We start from the raw sequence: 19,684 nt of genomic DNA, 5'->3' as shown, positions 1-19,684 counted from the left end.
ACCCGCCAAGATGTCTTCCATTGACGATGCTGAAGCGGTGGTTGCTCTTCTTTTGGCGTACCGGAAGGCAACCGAAAAGAAAATGCCTGTGGATACGTCCCTGGCTAAGTAGAAGAAAAGAAAGGAGTGTCTACCACGCTCTAAATTAGTCAACATTTCTCATAAGATAATTGTTAATCTTAAGATTATGCACATTTTCGATTAAATTCAATCCTGACAATCCTCATCTCCAACAACACCCTGCAATGAGGGAAACTTCTTGTAGAGTGGTAGCTATTTCGTCGAACGACGATCTGCGTAAGCTTTTTTTACTATATAATTCATCTCTGGGGTCCCATGGTTTTTTTTTTTTTTTTTTTTCCTCACCAATTCAACATCTTTTAAATCCCTAGAGACCACCTTTTAAAAGGTTACTCCTTGACGTCACGACGTAAATAAAGTCTCAAATCGACTAGCAAGACCAACCTACATATTGCTCTTGTTTTGTGACCGCTTTCTGCAGTCGCTAGGCGCAGATTGCGAGTCGGAATCACTACGTACGCAAAAAACTAAAAAGAAAAACTGGCACGTGTGAACCCGCCTTAAGATTATATTTTGTTTCAGCAGGTAGGTGGTCCAGTACTAAGTACACCGTTTCAAGCCGTCGTGGGACAGCGTGGGAGCTCCATCATCAAGTTCAACACAAATTGTTTAACATGTACGTACCTATAGTCTTCTCTTGAGCTAGGCGTTAGGATGTCTAATCTCTTGCCTTATAGATACTACTAATCTGCCGTGCCTTTGTCTTTCAGATACAACTAATCCTTTCAGATACAACTAATCTTTGCAGGCCCTCCTCAGAGGATGCAGGAATATCAGAATAATGATAACCGCTTCAGCTTCTGTAATTTCAATGTTTCATAAAATGCACATAGCTATGGTTGATGGTATATAATACTTATTACTAATTATTGCAGCTCGCATATAACGTATACTGCATCGTCAACTTTTTAAGGATCAATCAAGGATATGATTAAGAAGGTCAATATGGTAAAATGCATTTTCGGAGAATGCGTAGCTATCACCTCCCAGAGATAGTGAGTGACAATACATAGTTAAAATATGCTCAGTGAAATTAACTTTGGTAATTTCTACGGTTCCCTTAGGAATTATGACTGCTTCCTTCAACAACCAACATTTAGGCATTTGTGGATGCATAATCCTTACAACAATATTAAATAATATTACTATTTGAGACTTAGTTCTTAAGGGAGTTCCAGGACTTATAATCTTTATCTCTTTCGGATCGTTAATAATTTTTATTCCATTTCAGCAGCAGTTCTAGATCTGTAGAAAATGGTTACTATAAATGGGAAAAAAAAAAAATAGTTGGTGCTTAGGTATGGACACAGTGAGTCTGTTGGTGAATGTCAAAAAACTGGAATGGAGACTATATAAAAGGAAGAACTGAATTGGAGGGAGAGTAGGGAAGCTCTGAAGGTGTGTAGTTTGTGTATATTTTGGTCTCTCATACTTTGTGCAGAGGTTGCAGAGGATGAAAGGGGCAAGATGGGAGTGAGGATAAGGGGAGCTACATAAATAAATGTTAATGAGTTGAATAAGCATTTCATTGATAGATGACATTTACAGCAGGTAGCAAATATCCCTTATAGAACAATAAAATCAAAATATCAAAATAATAACCTGAAGTGGATTACTGGTAAGTTAAGACACTACAGACAACTGCAGAAAAGTATGTAGGAGATTAAAGGTAGGGGAGAAGGGTAAAGCCACATATAATGAATTAGAACAGTCAGGAGGTTAACAACAAATCTAAAAACAATTAAGATTTGAAGGTAGCCAGCTGGGCAAGACTGACCCTAAGGGATTTCAGTACGCCTATATACATATACATGATAAGTAGAAAAATTAAATGTCCATTAAAGGAAGCAGATGAGGAGTTGGCTAGTTCTGGGTCCAGACATTAGTAAAATTCTGAACAAGTATTATATTGAACTCCCTTCACCCAAGAGAACATGCAGCAAGTGTTAGATAGTGTGCAGATTTGTAGGACAAAAGAGAATGAGCTGATGTATATTTTTTTATAACTAAAGAGATACTGGAACAGAAGATAGATAGGCAAAAAAATAGTATGTATATAAAAAAAGTCACCAGGAAAAATATATCCCTGACTACGTAAGGAATGAAAGAGGTTATAAGTTTACTATTAGTTTCTGTCTTTAGGAAATCACTGAGGCTTAGGAAAGGTACCAGTAGTATGGAGGCAGGCCAGTGTGGTAGTACTTATCTTTAAACATATAGAGATTCAACATTAAATTATAGACATGTCAGCTAAACTGTAATTATAGGTAAAATAATGGAGTCAGTAGTAATGAGGAATATTAGCAAGCTAGCTAATAATGGAGATAAATACGTATTACATCCTGTACCTGGACTTAAGTGCAGCATTTGACAAGGTACTGCAACAGAGGCTCGTAAGAAAGATTAGGGCTCATGGGCTAGATGAAAAGGTATTACATTGGTTAAATAAGGTTATGTCTAGACAACAGACGACAGAGTTATAAGAAACAGCCCAGAATCCAAGTAAGGTCAAGTACGTAATTAGTCGGGCACCACAGGGATCAGTTCTAGTTTTATTGTTGCTTGTAATGTATATTAATGACATGGATAATGGAATCAGTAAATGTTAGTAAATTTGCAGACCATTTGCTAGGTCATTAGGGAACTTTAAAAGAAGATTAGACAGATGTATGGATGAGGATGATAGCTGGAAATATGTAGCTATATTTCAAATGAACTACCATGTGTAACCTTGATGGCTTCTTGCACCTTTCCTTATTTTCTTATATTCTTATGAATGGTCACTGCTCCTCCACAGATGGTCACCATTAGTGCTACAATACTATATTGCCTTACTATTTGAGTTATTTGAATAACTTTGGCCCTTTAAAGGTCAGGTAAAGTTGATTTTTACCATTTGTTGTATGTCTCAGACTATTACTGAGAGAATGTTATGGTAATTGCTTGGTATTATGGAGACTGCCATTCCTGGGCTCTCTAGGCAGGCAGTTGAAAAACCTTGGCCAATTTCAGGCTGAGAGTTACTGAGTAGTGTCTTCCCCTGTTAGAAGTCAGTCTGCCTTCCTTCGTATCACAGCATCAGCCTCTTCTGGAGTGATTGTTCACTGCTATCCCTACATTAAGGGCCTAGTGTCCACACACTCATGCTTCTAGTCATTAGTGCAATATTGCCAATGCGGTTGTCTCTGAATGGGTCACATGTCTCACATACGGTTTTATTGCTTAGGCTTCCTTACAGTGCAACACTGTTAGTGTCCAGGTCTTGGTCCGTTGGACTTGCATGAATGATATCTCTTTCAATGTTGTGATAAAGATGGGACTTTTTTTTTTTCTTTCTTTTTTTTTTTTTTTCTTTTTTTTTTCTTTTTTTTCTTTTCTTTTCTTCTCCATCTCGTTGATACTTGGTCTCCCTTGTGGAAAAGGCTAGTCTCAAGAAATGATTGCTTCCTTTTTAAAATAGCTACTACTACTAATCTGGATAATTTTACTAATAATACAGTGCTATGACATCTACCACTTATACTGCTGCCTACAGCTGAGTAACCATATGGGCAGGCTGTAATTTTCATGGAATAGTCAGTTCAGTACTCACTCTGTCTCCAGATGCCTTGGTGCAAGTAGGAGCAACTAAAAGATACAAGACAAGGACATTGAGAAGCTTGTGCATAGCACAGGGATGTATTTCTTTGCTAGAGGACAGTGGCACAATTATCTCAAGGTCTATAGGTCATTGTGTGCATCATTTCCCACAGCAGAGGCAGCAATACACACAGTCCACTCACTCGCCAGGTGCAGAGTCACTCAGGCACTACAACACCCACAAATGTAGAAGTCTCAGCACAGTCTCCCAGGAGAAACACTAACAGACAAGATGGTAGTGCTGAGGACACAGGCAAGGAAGGAATGACACAATCTTGCAGCATAACACTCAAGCTGCTTAGGCTGAACATGTGAGGTCTTTTTAATACATAGATCAGATAAATCCTGATTGGTCATCAATTGCAGGCACTGATTATATCATTATAGGATTGTCTCAGCATCTTTATTTAGTAAAAGAGTTCTTATTTATGTTGTTCATTTCTGCTACAATCTGATTCTCATTAATTTTGTGGTTAGAGAAGTTCAAGTCTCAGCGAGCCTCCTGTTATCCTGTTTTTAGCCTCTCCTGTACTTTTTCCAACTGAGCAATGGCTTGTGATTTGATGGAATTGTTGCTTGAGTCTCCAAAGAATGTTCCAGGCTACTGCTATTATTGATCACCAGAACTAATGTCTTTTATTCCATTTCTGGTGTGCCTCTCACAAATTGATCAGTGAAATGGTCTTCCACATCTTCTGTTTCCTGCTGTCTCTGGAGTTCTTGTCTGCCAGCATATTTTGGGGATAATCACCCTCTTGCTTGTCTTGGAAGATTGGTTGGAGCATTATCCTTACTCTCGAGGATATTATAGAAACTGTTCAAGGATGGCATTTTGGGACCAATAAATGGCAATAATTCATAGGTGAGACTTTTTACATATAATGAGAGGAACTCTGTTCTCCCATTGGAGAAGACACACTGCTTTCCAGTGTCTGCAGTTATATCGTCTCTCACCCCCTTTTCTCTAACAAAGATGGCAAAGCACCATGACTTGTGTATTGCCTGCCATAAAAAATAGTATGATTATTATCAGTTCTTAATTCATTGTTTATGTTCTCTATGAAGATGCATTTGTTAGCAGCAGAAAGGCAGATTATATTGTGTGAATGGGGATCTTTCCTTGTTTCCTTTGGGTAGAGCCTCCTAATGTTGCTGTATAGGAATCCAGTGAGCACTGCATTTGCTTCTATCTTCTGGTCTTTGTTTCCTCTTTTAATAATTCCCACAAGAATTTTCTCTTATGTTCTGCATTCTTAAGGAAGACTAAAGCTGGGTTCATAGTTTCTGCTACAGGTGGAAACATTAATGGAGGGCAGTACTGGTGAACTGCATTAAATTTTTAATTACAATTACCTGAGCATTTACAACTTTGTCATGTGGGATTGTAGCATAAAAGATATTTCTGGAAAGTTGCTGTATGATTTTCTACCTTCTTTGTATCAGTCAGTGTGTTGTAGTTTCCTTGGTCTTATCTTTATTTGCAGAGATGTAGGGTCACTGTTTGCCATGTTTTGTTCCAATAATGTGAATGAATTTGCAGTCTTTAGTGTAACATTCTTACCTTTACAATGAATTATTAATCATGGATGAGCACCATTTGCTGCTTTTGTTTTCTACTCTACTTTAGAAAGTTTTCATTTTTGCTAATTTCTGGGAAACTTGAATCTTCTGTGTATCGTCTATAGCACAGGATGTACACTTTTTTTTTATTATGCTTAGTTCATATTATGTAATGGGAAGGGTTTCTCCCAGACTATATTGGCATTTCTGATATACACACAATCACTAAAGTAGCAACTGCTGCTAAAGCATTTTTGCATGACACAGTCACCACATCTCTAGAGATAAGCCATGAATAATTTTATCCAAGTCTACTCCTGTTGCCAACACATTGCCCAGTATACTAGTTAACCAAGTTTTGTACATTGTTGTCGATATGTATCTAGATGTTAAATTTTGTTTCAGACATTGCTGTCAATTTGTCATTACACAAAATCACTAATGTAATCAGGTAACTGTTCATACAGGGACTGTCACATGTAGCCTTGGAGGCCTTTTGCAGCTTCACCTCTTTTCTTATGTTTTTATATATCACTCCATATACATCACTGCACTTACTGCCTTCCTTCATCACAGGTGGACATCACTTTGGTGATGTCTGGAGCTAGTTTAGAGTAATCACAATACGCTGATTGACATTGAGACTTTTGCTCCTCTAACACATCTACATATGGGGACTTCATACTTATGATACTGCACTGCATTGTTTTTCTGCACCTCCAAGTATCGTCACTGCTGGTGATACTGAGTTGTATTGCATTCGTACACTCCATAGGTGGATGGCAGTTACTGGAGCTACTGGACTGTATTATTTCTCAACCTCTATATGAACCACCACCACCACCAGCATAATACTGCATTCCTATCTTACACATCTGCAGATGGTCACTGTTTATGTTGCTGCACTGGATTACTTTACACAGATGGATGCTATTGGTGCTGTCACTGCATTGACTTCCATACCTCTGTGAATGGTTGCTGATAGTGTTAGAGCATTTCAGTAATTTTCTTACACTTCTGCTGTAGACTGTCAATTACTGGGCCTACTCCACTGCCAATGGATGGAACACAACTGGCACTACTACACTCCACATTTCTTTCCAGAGGAGATTGCTACATTCACAGAAGGTTACTACCAGTACTAATGCATTAAGTTTCTTACTCTAACATGGATGGCAGTTGGTACTACTGCACTATATAGATTGTCTTTTATCTAGCTTTTTGGCAGTCACTCCTGCCAGCAAAGTATTGCATTGCAGTCTTAGAATTGTGATGGTTTTCAGTACCACTACAGGATTGCATGGTATTCTTATCTGTCCAAGTATGGTCACCACTACTGCTGCTCAATTAGCTTGCTTGCCTACACCTCCATAGATGATCACTATAACTACTGTTTTCTCTACTATGGACACTACATATTTCTACTATACTGCATCGCTTTCACAATGAGGATGGTCACTGCATCTTTGATTCCTCTATTGTTCTACAGATGATCACCTCTTCTGTGGCACTTGTATATATACATGGGTGGTCCCCACTACAAGTACGTACAGCTTTCTTACATCTCCATGGATGGACATCACTGCTGCTTTTGGTTTTTTACACACCCAATAGAGTTGTCGCTGCTCCTGCTTCCTAGACCTGCACAGATGTACGCCAATATTGCCTCTGCCATCTTACACATTAAAGGAGTGGTACTAGTAGTGCTAATGCACTGGATTACTTTCTTACACATCAACAAATTGTCACTTGTAGTGCCACTGCACTTCAGACTTTTCTTGCTCCTTTGTGGATTTTTCACTTCTAGTGCTACTGCACTGCATAGGGTTTTTAAGTCTTCATAGATGAGCATTGTTAGTCAGGGGCATTGCTAGACTCCCTGGGGGCCCTAGGCAAGAAGGACCAAGGGGGCCCCTGGCCTGGAATGATGATAAATGAAGTTCAGTAAATAAATATTTTATTAAAGAATTAACACATAAAATAAATTATAAATAACATAAATAACATAAACTCAATGCAAACTTTACACACACTATATGAATGACAGAAAAACAAACATAACTGAAATGCTAGTAGTGGGTGAGCCTCCACCCCATTAGGAGGATTAGGTGTCATGTTTCAAGTTGTGTCAGCTCCATATCATGACAGGAGCGAGACAGTGTCTCCCATTGTGATGCCTCTGCTGCTAGTACTAGTGTAGTCCTATGCTTTGTACACTTCAAATAGTAAGAGTGAAGATACAGATCCTCCAGCAGCAACAACAGCCATCAAAATATACCTCAAAGGAGAATATACTAAGTATAATAATGCTCTTGGATGGTATTTACTGAGTTGTATTGTACAGGGTTTGAGCTGGGCTCATAGTGTCCTGTCTCCATATCTCCATTTATCTAATTTTTCTATGTGCTGCAACAATTCCATTATCCAATGCATTCCATTTTTCTACCATTCTGTGTGGAAAACTGTATTTTCCAACATCCTTCACACACTGCCTCATCCTGATCTTCTTTTCATGTCCTCTTGTCCTTCCATCCTCTTCCACCAACAGCACCAGGTCTTCTTTGTCTATCTTTTCAATATCATTTACTATCTTATACATTGTTATTAGGTCCCCACATTCTCTTCTATCTTGTAAGGTTGGCAGTCCCATTTCCTTCAGTCGTTCTTCATATGTGAGGTCCTTTAATTCCGGCACCATCTTTGTAGCAATCTTCTGTATCCTTTCCAGTTTTCTTATATCTTTTTTAGAACTCGGAGACCATACCACTGCTGCATATTCCAGCCTTGGGCGTATCATGCTTGTGATGATTTTTTTCATCATATCTTTATCCATGTAATGAAATGCCACTCTTATATTAGTCAACATCCTATATGATAGTCCAAATATCTTGTTTATGTGTTTATCAGGGCTCAGATTTTCTTGTATGATCACTCCAAGATCTTTTTCCTCTTTAGTCTTCATTATTTGCTCCTCTCCCATCAAATAGTTCCATACTGGTCTTCTCTTACTCTTTCCTAGTTCCATTATGTGACATTTCTTGGCATTAAACTCCAATTTCCACTTCTTGCTCCATTCATAGATCTTATTTAAATCTTCCTGTAGCAGTATACAGTCCTCTCTGGTTTTGATAACTTTTAGCAACTTTGCATCATCAGCGAATAAATTCATATAGCTGTTTACCCCAATGTGAATGTCGTTTACATAAACTTGAAACATAATGGGGGCTAACACTGACCTTTGTGGCACCCAGCTAGTTACTTTACTCCAAGATGAGTATGTATCTCTGATCACAGTTCTCATTTCTCTATCCTTCAAATAATCTCTTGTCCATTCGAGCAAGGTTCCATGCAGTCCTCCTATGTTCTCTAGTTTCCAAAGAAGTCTTCCATGAGGGACTTTATCAAATGCCTTTTTAATGTCCAGGTATACTGTGTCTACCCATCCATCTCTGTTTTCAAGTCCTGCAATAACCCTGGAGTAGAAGCTTAATAAGTTTGATACACATGACCGCCCTGTCCTGAACCCAAATTGTCTGTTCGATATGACTTGCTCCTCTTCTAGAAATTTAACCCATTTTTCTTTGATAATTATTTCACATAACTTCCCTACGACACTTGTAAGTGACACTGGTCTGTAGTTTAGTGGTTCTGTTGCCTTTTCTCCTTTAAATATCGGTACTACATTGGCTCTCTTCCACTCTAGTGGAACTTTCCCTTCATTTATTGAACTTTTAATTATTTCCCAAATTGACTCCAGTAATTGCTCTTTACATTCTTTTAACACCCAGCCTGGTACACCATCTGGCCCCATTGCTTTTCTGACTTCCAACTTGTCCAGTAAACTTCCAATATCCTCTTTATGAACTGTAATTTCCTGTAATCATAGGCAATTCAACATCCTATTAGGTTCTGTGAAATCATCATCTTCAGTGAATACCGTTTTGAAGCTCTCATTCATTATTTCACACATTTCTTTCTCTGTTGGGTATGTCTTTCCCTCTTTAATTATTTTTTCAATTGTTTCCTTATTCTTTGTTTTGCCGTTTATAAACTTGTAGAAAAGTTTGGGTTCATCCTTGCTTTTATCCTCTATATCCTTCTCAATCTTTCTTTCTTCCTCTCTCCTTACTCTAATATATTCATTTTTAGTATCTTTGTACTGCTGACTATTAAAGTCATTTCCCTGCTTTAAAAGTTTCTTCCACACTTTATCCTTTACCTTTTTTTACTTGTAAGCATTGTACCAAGCATGTATTTTTTTCTTAACTCTATAAACAGGAACAAACTTTTTTACTCCTTCATTGTATTCCTGTAAGAATATGTCATATTTCTCTTGTACAGTCTTCCTGCACATAATAATATGACTCCACTCAATATCAGCAAAATAACTCCTTAGTTTTTCAAAATCTGCTCTTGCATAATTTAATCTCTCTCCTTTATAGTCCTCTCTGTATCTTATCTCATCTTCCTCATGCATTTGCATCTCTAATGTCACATGATCACTTTTCCCCATTGGACTAAGGTATTGTATGATTGGAGGGGACTCCGGTTTTTTTGTGAAGACTAGGTCAAGTAACGATGGTTCCTCTTCCCCCCTGTATCTTGTTGACTCTTCTACCCACTGGTCCATTGTATTAACCATAGTCATCTGTAACACTTTCTCACTCCACTGCCCAGCATTGTCCATTACTTCCATCTCTCTCCAGTTTATTTTTTTACAGTTAAAGTCTCCAACTAAGAGTATTCTTCTATCTCTTCTTATCATGTTATTCAGATACTTTATTGTCTCTCTTTGCATATCTTTATGCTCTTCTGATCCCCATGTATTAGTCTTTGGTGGAACATAATGTAACTATGATTTTTCTTCTTCAAATCTTCTGTTCTGATTGTTACTCCCAATGCTTCCACTTTATCCTCTCCATATTGCACATCCTCCACACAAATGTTATCACGAACCATTATTAGCACTCCTCCTCCCCCTTTATCCTTCCTGTCCCTCCTCCAGGTATTATATCCTTCCTCTTTAAAGTTGACATGTATCTCATTCTTCAGTTTTGTTTCAACGATACACATTACATCTGGCTTTTTCTCTTTCAAATAATCCCGAACTTCCAATATACTTGATAACAAACCATCTATGTTAGTATAAGTCACTCTTAATTTATTGCCTCCTCCACGACCTCCTCTTTTTTCCTTAAGTACCACTTCTTTAGTCTCATATCCAGAACCCTCCAGTAAAAATTCTTCTTCTCTATCTCTGTCCTTTTCTCGTTTTTTTCCTTAGCCTCACTTCTTAGCACTTTCTCCTTTTCCCTTTCCTCTAAGTTCATATCTTTTTTTATCCATATTTCCTTGTGATCGACATCATCGGCTAACTTCCCTTTTCTAGCCATTATTTCTTCTACAGCCACTTGAGATCTCATTTTCACCTTCATTGGTCTCTTACCCCCTTCAGTGTAACTTCCCAGCCTAACCACTTCCTCCACCTCCATGTCTTGTACCCTTTTGATAACTGTTTTGGCCATTTCCCTTTCTTCACGTTCTCTTGTGAATTTATTTGGATTTTTCTTTTCTCTCATCCCGTACATCACGAAGCTTTTTTTCTTGTCTACTGCATCCCTCACCATACTTTCCTTTTCTTTGATAACTTCGATTACAGCAACTTTTGTGTTCTGAATTTGTCTCTTTACCACTTCTGAAAATTTGACTTTTTCCTCCTCTTGTTCTTGTTTTCATTCATTTCTTAGTTCTTTCAATTTGTTTTCACCTACACCACCTTCTATCCTGTCTGTAACCCCTTGCTGCACTTTATCCTGCAAGTTCTGGCATGTGGTTTTTAGAGCATCATTTTGCTTCCTTATTTCTAAAATCTTTTAATTCCTGGTTTATTCCACTGACCTTTTCACATTCAGTTATTCTCAATTTCAAGGCTGTGTTTTCTGTTACCAGTCGGTCATGTTTGTCCATGAGACTGGACATCACCTCCTTCAAATATCTTAATTCTCTTTCTACATTTACAAGTCTCCTCTTGTTTCCTCGTTTATCTCGGAAACCTGAGAAATCCTTATCCATAGTATCTTCAGTCAGTTTTCTTAAACCAGTAGGTGTTTCTATATAATGTTGATTTTCGGCTGGCGTATGTTTTGGTTCCTCCATGCGCCTGGCAGCGCTACCTGGATCCATGTCTCTATCTATCCTTGGTTATACGTAATCTAACACTTTTTTCATTTGGAGATAGGAGAACCTATGGCCCCCTCTCCCCCTGTACATATGTGTGTGCAAAGGCTTATCTTAATGTGGCAGTCTTGCATCGCTTTTTTAGTCAAGTGTTTGCTGTAAACTTTTTGTTTGGTGGTGCTGGACTAGTGTGTGAGGGAAAAAAAATGGTCATTGTGAGTGCTTACAGGGACAAGAAATTTTTCCTTAAGTATAACAATGTACCATCAGTTTTAACAAGCGAGTATCAACATGCTCCATAAATTGATGTAGGCAAATACCACAGAATGATGGTTGTGTTTTCCTCTTTCAAAGGGAGGAGGTTGGGAAAAGAGGATGATAGGATACATATAAGAGTGGATCTTCATCCCGCATCCTGGAAACATAGGAAATTAAAGATTATGGTTATTCACATTTTATGGCCAAACTCTTACAATGTATTAATAAATAAATTCAATAAAGAAATTTGAAATTGTCTGATCTAGTATCCCAAAAATATTCAATTCAGTTCCAATAAATGATTAGTAATACCTGAATTGTGGAATGTGGATTGAACTGCAACATCTGCAGCTTTCATTTCTATCAGTGAATTTTAGAAAATTCTCATTTGCATTCACTAATGTAGAAAATCATTTTATCCATATTTTACTAATACATATACTGCTCTGTGTTTATTTGAAAATGAAAAAAAAAAAAAAAATTAGCAGTATATTTTATTGCCTGAATATCTTACTAATAGTGATAATATTCATAAAGCATAAGTTTATAAGATGAAATGCTTTTGATTCCACCAGTTGAACCACTTACAGTTTTGGAAAGGTAAGGTTCCAAATTATGTACAAAAATGTAACCTTCAATCTCAGTGATAGTTGTACCAAAGTTTACTTGTTGATAATGACTGGAGATGTATGACAAATAAAAAGGTTCAACTTTTGGACCTAAGATATGTACCCATCATCTCATATCCCTAGGGCCTAGACTGTCAGGCCAGTAAGCTAATGATAATGTTGAGAATGGGAAAACTTAAAGCAGTTGTTATTAATGCAGTAATGTTCCCCCTAGGGAAAGCATCAATAATTTTCAAGGATGCAAACCTGCAGAAGGCAGAATTTGCTATTCTGTTGATGAGAGAATCTAATATCTAAAAGTTTGAAAAATCAAACTTATAACTTCAATTTTCTATAGTATACTACTTTTCTAGTTTTTGGTTGCTTATCAGTAACAATTTCCTTTACTTACTGATCCCCATTCATATATGTACCTTGAAAGCCATGGGAGGGTGGGTTTTTAAGTCATCCTTGATTTGCATGCATACTGTTTGTTGGTGACTGGTAAACTGCTTTCTTCTCACCATTCTTCTATACACATCTGCAACAATCTCACATTCATTCAATAAGGGCTGTTGAAATTTACTTTATCTCAGTTATATTTACCTAAAAACAGCAGTTAACTGCCAAAAATAGTTATATTTACTTTAAAACAGCAGTTAACAGCCAAAAATTTGTAGATGAACTGTAAACTGGATCTTGCAATATCCTAGTTAAGTAGTATCTTTGTTTACCATCTGTTCTCACATCTGGTTCTTCAAATTTTAACTGTGTTTAAATCCTTGTATCTTTGGGAAGCATTGTTTGTCAGGAACAAATACATAAACAGGCTGAAAACTGAAGGGGATCCAAGTTATGTACGCGGCCCTAACAACAACAACAACAAGTTATGTACACACTCGCAATGCATTCAGCCGCACATAAAAGATCTACAGTAGCTTATCCGTGTCAAGTATGTCACTAATACCTTATTTCTTAGATGGGCCATGGTATTAATAAGCTAAGAGCCACTAGCCTTAAGTATTTTAAGTAAAAAGAGTTCCCATTACATGAGCATCTGATGTGTGAGAAACTGATATGAAACAAGTTGATTAGGGACTACTTTCTTTATATGTGCGTAAAATCCAAGTTTCAGTCCATGGCACATAGCAAAAAGCTAAATATTTGTTCACCTTCCTGCACCTTCAGGGATGTATAACAACACACAATTATTAGAATATAAAGGAGTGAGTTTGTGAACACTATAAGAGAACCGTTTACTTCCTGTCTCCTACTTATCAAGCATGCTCTCACCATTAACTATGCATTAGTAAATGTTATGCATGCTTTATATGTTTAATTAGTATGAAATCATGCTCATGTTATTTTCCGTTTTAGTTGGCTTTATTGACAGTTATGTAATATAAACATCCTCATTGTGATTGGTATCATACATTTCAGGTTTCATATTGTATTTTTTTTTTTTATTTTTTTTTTTTTATACTATTTTTATCTTGAAAATTTAAAGCTTTGACAACAGTTGAAGCCAATCTATTTTTTGTCATTAGTTATGCATTTCATTGCATAAGAATCACTGTACAAGCAACTCATATAGAATCTAACTGCTTGTACCACTGGGATCTCCCTGTAAATATAAAACCATTTTCTAAGATATATGCAATTATTGGCCATTATATGCTTTCAAGGATAACTTTTTCCTCCTTTTTTTTTTCACCAGTAAATCTTATGTATGAAATAATATATATCTGATGGATCAGTTTACAACTATTCCATCCCTTACTTAATCTATCTTGAAATTTCTCATCAGAAAACCTAGTCACATCAATATATAAGGCTGAATAACAAACCATCAGTACACTATGTGACTTTAATCAATGATATAAACATGTTAAGACAGATCAGGTTAAGCCAAGAATTTGGCAACATACCCAGAATTAAACTAGAATCATAATTTAAAATATACAATCATACACAATGTACAAGTATATAAAAAAGGTACCCATAGGAGGTTGCCAAGGACTTTCCACTCTGGATCTGGAACTAAAGTGATAAGCAAGCATCCTACCCCTGACACACTACTCTCTCAGTGCAGTGCAGCCACTAGTAAAACTCCTTTGGGTAACCATTTGTCAGCTTGAAGTTTTCTCTCTTCATGTAGGGGGCATAAGGATCATCAGGGTAGTGCCTCATTCTCCTCCAATACCTCGTCACCTGAAGAATAAATCAAGTTAACTAAGGCTACCTGCAATGTGAACAAAATTAAGGGCAACTGTTTTGTATGTGGAAATTATTGGTCCATTGTGGGAAAGGTAAAGGAATGAACAGGGGAGTAGTGAAAGTTGTCAGAGTACATTATAAAGGAATACAATACAGTGTGGTATGGTGGTTCTCTGTCATACAAAGTATGCTGGGTTTCTTCTTACGATGTTAAGTTTAGATAGTTTATTATTTTACAAAGACCAAATAGAAGAATGTAAGAAAATGAGCAAAGTTGCAAAAAGGCTGTCAGGCTTACACATGGCAGCCTGTGTGAACAAAGCTACCAATTCCACCTATCACTCTCATTCATAAATTTGTCTACTCTTTTAACAGGTTGCCTATGTTTGGCAGCACAGTGAACTCTCCCTCAATGAGATTCAAGTAAATGATGATCACTTCAGTGCAGCTGATGCTAGCAGAGTGAGAGGAGGTGAGTGTTGTCTGGAAGCATCACTGAAATCACTGGCAATGTCAAATTGTTTGCCCACCAGTGGGTCACATCACATACCATGAAGAACATATGTTATGTCTGCGATACAGCCCACCAGTGGACATTGTTATTTGTAGATTTCCAGAGTGTATCTATGCATACTATACCTCTCCATTCCTAACATCTTACATTTTTTTCATCTCTTTCACAGTAGATGAAAATTAATTCTACCCAGTTTAATGGTCAACCTAGTTCAACAAAAGAAAGAGAACAAAGCCCATATTGAAGACTAATGACCCACTTTATGAAATAGTCTTCATGCTCATCTGATAGCCTCTCAATTGATTTAGGTTCTGAAAATGAAGTGACTGGTGATGAAGAAGAAAGAAGAGGAAGATTCTGTTGAAAATGTAGCTAAACAAGGCTCCAGCTCAATTATCTGGAACTGGTTTGGTTACAATAAGTCTAACATGGAGCAAACCTCTGTTATATGCAGAGTTTGTAACAAAACTGTGACTACAAAGGATGGTAACACCACCAAATTGTTCCACCACCTCAAAGACCAACACAAACTGGAGTATGACGAGAGTCAGAAAATGCGCATGGATGCAGCCAAAATGACAGCATCCACTTCACCCAAAACCTCTGGTAAAAAAACTAGCCAGATGAAAATTGGCAATGCATCAGCTCATTCCATACCATATGATAAGCATAGCAAACGATGGAAAGAATTAACAGAGGCAGTGTCGTTCGCCTGGCTAAAGATATATTGTCAATCCAAATTTTGGAGAAAGAAGGATGATCCATAAAATGGATGCCAGATACAACATGCCCTCAAGGAAGTATTCTTCCAAGACAGCCCTGCCTAAGATGTATGATGAGTGTCATGATGGCTTAAAACAGTACTGTCTACAGTGGAGTTTTTTGCCTCAATTTATATTGTCACTTATCATTATCGGGATAAATGCCAGAAATTATTGTGATAATTTTTTTTAGTCCATATCGCCCATCCCTAGTCTCCACTGTATTTCATCAGGTCCTAGTGACTTAGAAATGCTCACCATTTTGTCCAACAAAAGAGATTGTGTTGCATTGCAGAAAACATGTGTCTTGCATCGACGCCTCTGGGCAGGAGATTTCTTCCACATCCTTTTCTTGGCACCTGCCCGAGCCCTGATCCATATGCCTCGTGTTCCCCTGAAACAAGGTACCCATTACTGGAGGTTAACAACACAGCACAAAACACTACTTCATAATTTGATGAAAAAAATATACACGGAAAAAAAAATATATATATGAACTGAAACGGAAGAAATTCGGAAATATGAAAGTATCATGTATGAAAAATAGAAATGTACCTAAAGCTTCTTGCATTTCTTCTTTTTTTTTTTCAAGACTACAAATAATATCTAGAAATGAACATATGATCCAGCTGAACACAAATCATAGTCCAACGCTTTAGTACTCTCAAAAGGGACTCGTGTATTATACTATAATTTGGTTTTGGAAATTTTTTGTACTAATAGTTTTAGCTGTATGTCAGTGAACAACAGACTTTTGGTCTCACCAATGGAGTCTCTTGAATCGCTTCAAAACAGTTTTAACAGTCTTCCTCTTGCCCTTCTTCCATGACCACTTTACAACAGAGCGGCTGGGAGTGGCACCCGTGGAGGGCAGAGCAAGAGGTCCCAAGTTGGTCAGAATCGGTATCACTCCATATTTAGTGTTAAATGGCTGAAATCTGGAATAACTGAATTAATGAAAGCTGAAATGGTGCACTAAAGAAAGCAAGACAAAAGCATGCAGAGAATAAAAAGCTCAAGAGCTATGAGGAAAAAACAGCAACAGTTAATCACACCACTGTCTAGAATCTGATTAAAATATTTGCACAAATCCAGTGCCCTTCATATGTTTAATTGATTATGGTGATGAAAAACAAGACTGCAGCTATGATGAGGTTCCTTCTATTAAGTGCACATTGTGGACCATCAAATATATATGGCCACAGTACCTTTTAAATAGAAATATTCAACACAAAATATAACAATCTTGTTTATTAATAATTTGATTGATTACAACCAATGGTCAGAGGTGAGAATAAATTAATGTAGGAAGCAAAGCATTAAAGGTACATAAAATTAATTTTAACTTGTACAGCAGTGACTAAGGTAGTTACATTTGAAGTCCTGCCTACCAATAACATGACTCAATGAAACCAATTTAAATTCAGATTTAAAACTTTAACTTTCCATCCCAAAACCACACTATAATTATTAAACCAATGTAGTCTGTAACATACCCAGAGACGCCCTTTAGTGAGAGGTGGGTAGTCTGCCTCACACCAGTGTTGTACCGACACACCAAATTTTGACTGGACACAATGGCACTGACTCTTGGAAGTGCACTAATTGTCTCCAATGGTCTGGCCTGAACAGTAGGTCTGAGGGCACAACTGACCACTTTGTTGTGTGCCGCAAGCCGACACAACGACCGTAACATCTGTAGAGATCAAAGCTACACGTATAGGATGACATACTTAACTACACTTTGTTGGCATTGCTCTGTTCCTAAAGCTGATAACAAAAAATAACATGTTGACAATTCACAAAAACATAATCATGGTAGTGAAGGATGGTTGTACATATTTTGATGCCTAGAACACTATGGTAAAACTGCAGAATAAGAACTGCTTTCCTATTGTCACCAGCCCCATCCCCAACACCAGCAAACTTAGGAAACTGTTAGAAAAGCAGTTTTTAGGGGTAGAAAAAAGGAAAAATTGAGAAATTCTAAATTTTCTGGGTCCAGCAGTAAAATTTCTTAAATTGTTAAGTTAGGTAAATTTGACCAAATAGAGAAATAACCAATATTTGGACTAAAAATCTAGGGAAATTTCCCTATAAGTCAATGAAATTGCCTGAATACAGTGAACACCAGAACCCTACCCTAAACCTAATCTAACCAAATGACTGACAGACTGTTACAGCACCTGTGCAATATTAATAACAAGCACACGAACACACTCAGTACCCTTTCACTGACTGCTGTGGGAGGATCCAGAGCTAAAATTTAGGTAAATTTTAGATATTCTGTCCTGAAGTTATTAATTTTCGATAGGGTAAAATGGGGTTAAAAATGCTCGTAGAAGTGTGATCTAGACCGTGAGAATGTGTATAGTTACGTGTGGTGTATTGGTTGAAACTGCAATAATTCTGGTGTAGGTTAGGTTAATGTCTTTAAGTAAAGTCTTTTTCAGGCTTTCTTGCCTAGCTCTTGTTATAGTGTAGCTACTGAAAGTGTGATCAATATTAAAGTTTGTCAATTAAAACATGGGTCCTGAAAAATCCTTTGCAGAAGCGAGAGCAGATAAACATGCAACACAAGTACGGTCCTGATACGCTTCTTGCCCATATCTTTTAAGTAATGTGCCCTCACACACACACACACACACACACACACACACACACATCTTGATATCCCTGTGAATAAGGATCTTTTCTATTCACAAGTATTTAAGAAAACAATTTGTGCTTCCTGATCTCAAACATATAAGAATAAGGAACAGGAATATGAGATACACATTGCTTACCGTGCCCGGCTTGCTGTGGTGTTGTGGACTTGAGGTGAGGTTCTCCCAGAGCTTGAGCTTGAGCTTGAGTTGGGAGTCACCCAGCACTTGCTGTCGGTGTAGCCTTTGGATCGGCGTTCTCCCATACACACCTGGAAAAGAAGTCTGAAGCATTAATGCTTTCCCTCCCTCCCCCCTTCCTCATCATTCACACCTGATCCCCATCCCTGTCCCTGAGGGGTCCCTGCCTTTCAATCATTCTCATACGTTCCCTCCAGGCACTCTAAGAAATCTTTCACACCCTCAATCACCCGACCATTTACCTGTCTCTCAACACAGCCCCAGCAGGTACTCCATCCATTCCCTAGCATTCCTCTCTCTCATCTCACTACATGATTCTACTCCTATCTCTTTTGTCACTACACCTAACATCCTGTCTCTTGTACACCCATACCCCTTACACTCCAGCATCAAATGTTCTACTGTCTAATCCACACCCGTCTCGCATACCTCACACACTTTGCTTCCTCCATTCTTCCACCTATACACCCTGCTGTTCACCTCCAGGGACTTGGTCCTGGCTCTGAACAGCAGTTCCCCCCCACGGCTCCCATCATAAAAACTTTCACACCTAGGCCGGTCCCTTCTCCAATACCATTCTAGCGTTGTCTTCTCACTCATCCCCCTCCTCCACTCTGCTTTTCCTTTCTCTTCCACACGCCTATTGATTTCTCTCTTACTCGCATCTACACTTCCATGTCCTATGGCTCTTCTAACAAGCATTCTTATTCCACCCACCCAAATTTCTATATTAAACGACTCCTGTGCCCACTGTCCATACACGTTCCATTCGTACACCTTTTTTGCCCATTTACTCCCATCCATCCTCTGCAGTCTAACCCTATACCTCAACACTGCCTTAGCTAACCTTTCCCTAAATGTACTCCATCCCATATCTCCTCTGATCGCCTCCACTGCCACATACCTGTTGGCACCTAACGCTATCCTGCCTGTCATGTTCTGCAGCACCGCAAGGGTGTGCTTTCATTTCGGTTCCATTACCAATTCGGACCATTCACTATTATCGACTCGGCCCACCCGGTG

The 19,684-nt window shown here is 38.0% G+C and overlaps 2 protein-coding genes across 4 annotated transcripts in view; one reads left to right on the top strand and one right to left on the bottom strand.

Annotated features, from left to right (window-relative positions):
- The first annotated feature begins 657 nt into the window (after nucleotides 1-657).
- LOC123514218 (ubiquitin-conjugating enzyme E2 J2-like) overlaps nucleotides 658-19,684 on the top strand; it is a 35,907-nt gene continuing 16,880 nt past the window's right edge. For both annotated transcript variants that reach the window (XM_045271918.1, XM_045271916.1), the window contains exons 1-2: nucleotides 658-697; nucleotides 14,916-15,012. The gene's annotated coding sequence lies outside the window, so the exon portion shown is untranslated. The remainder of the gene's footprint in view (nucleotides 698-14,915; nucleotides 15,013-19,684) is intronic.
- Nucleotides 14,177-19,684, bottom strand: part of LOC123514217 — a 10,783-nt gene continuing 5,275 nt past the window's right edge. For both annotated transcript variants that reach the window (XM_045271909.1, XM_045271911.1), the window contains exons 2-6: nucleotides 18,602-18,732; nucleotides 17,312-17,511; nucleotides 16,580-16,753; nucleotides 16,074-16,209; nucleotides 14,177-14,534 (exon numbers count right to left, since the gene is read on the bottom strand). In XM_045271909.1, coding sequence (XP_045127844.1) covers nucleotides 14,424-14,534; nucleotides 16,074-16,209; nucleotides 16,580-16,753; nucleotides 17,312-17,511; nucleotides 18,602-18,732 — 752 coding nt within the window. In that variant the 3' untranslated portion in view covers nucleotides 14,177-14,423. The remainder of the gene's footprint in view (nucleotides 14,535-16,073; nucleotides 16,210-16,579; nucleotides 16,754-17,311; nucleotides 17,512-18,601; nucleotides 18,733-19,684) is intronic.

The sequence above is a fragment of the Portunus trituberculatus genome, chromosome 37 (assembly GCF_017591435.1).
Source record: "Portunus trituberculatus isolate SZX2019 chromosome 37, ASM1759143v1, whole genome shotgun sequence".
In the NCBI taxonomy this organism is placed as follows: domain Eukaryota; kingdom Metazoa; phylum Arthropoda; class Malacostraca; order Decapoda; family Portunidae; genus Portunus; species Portunus trituberculatus.
The sequence above is the reverse complement of the archived record's forward strand: the minus strand, read 5'-3'. Positions and strand labels throughout refer to the sequence as shown.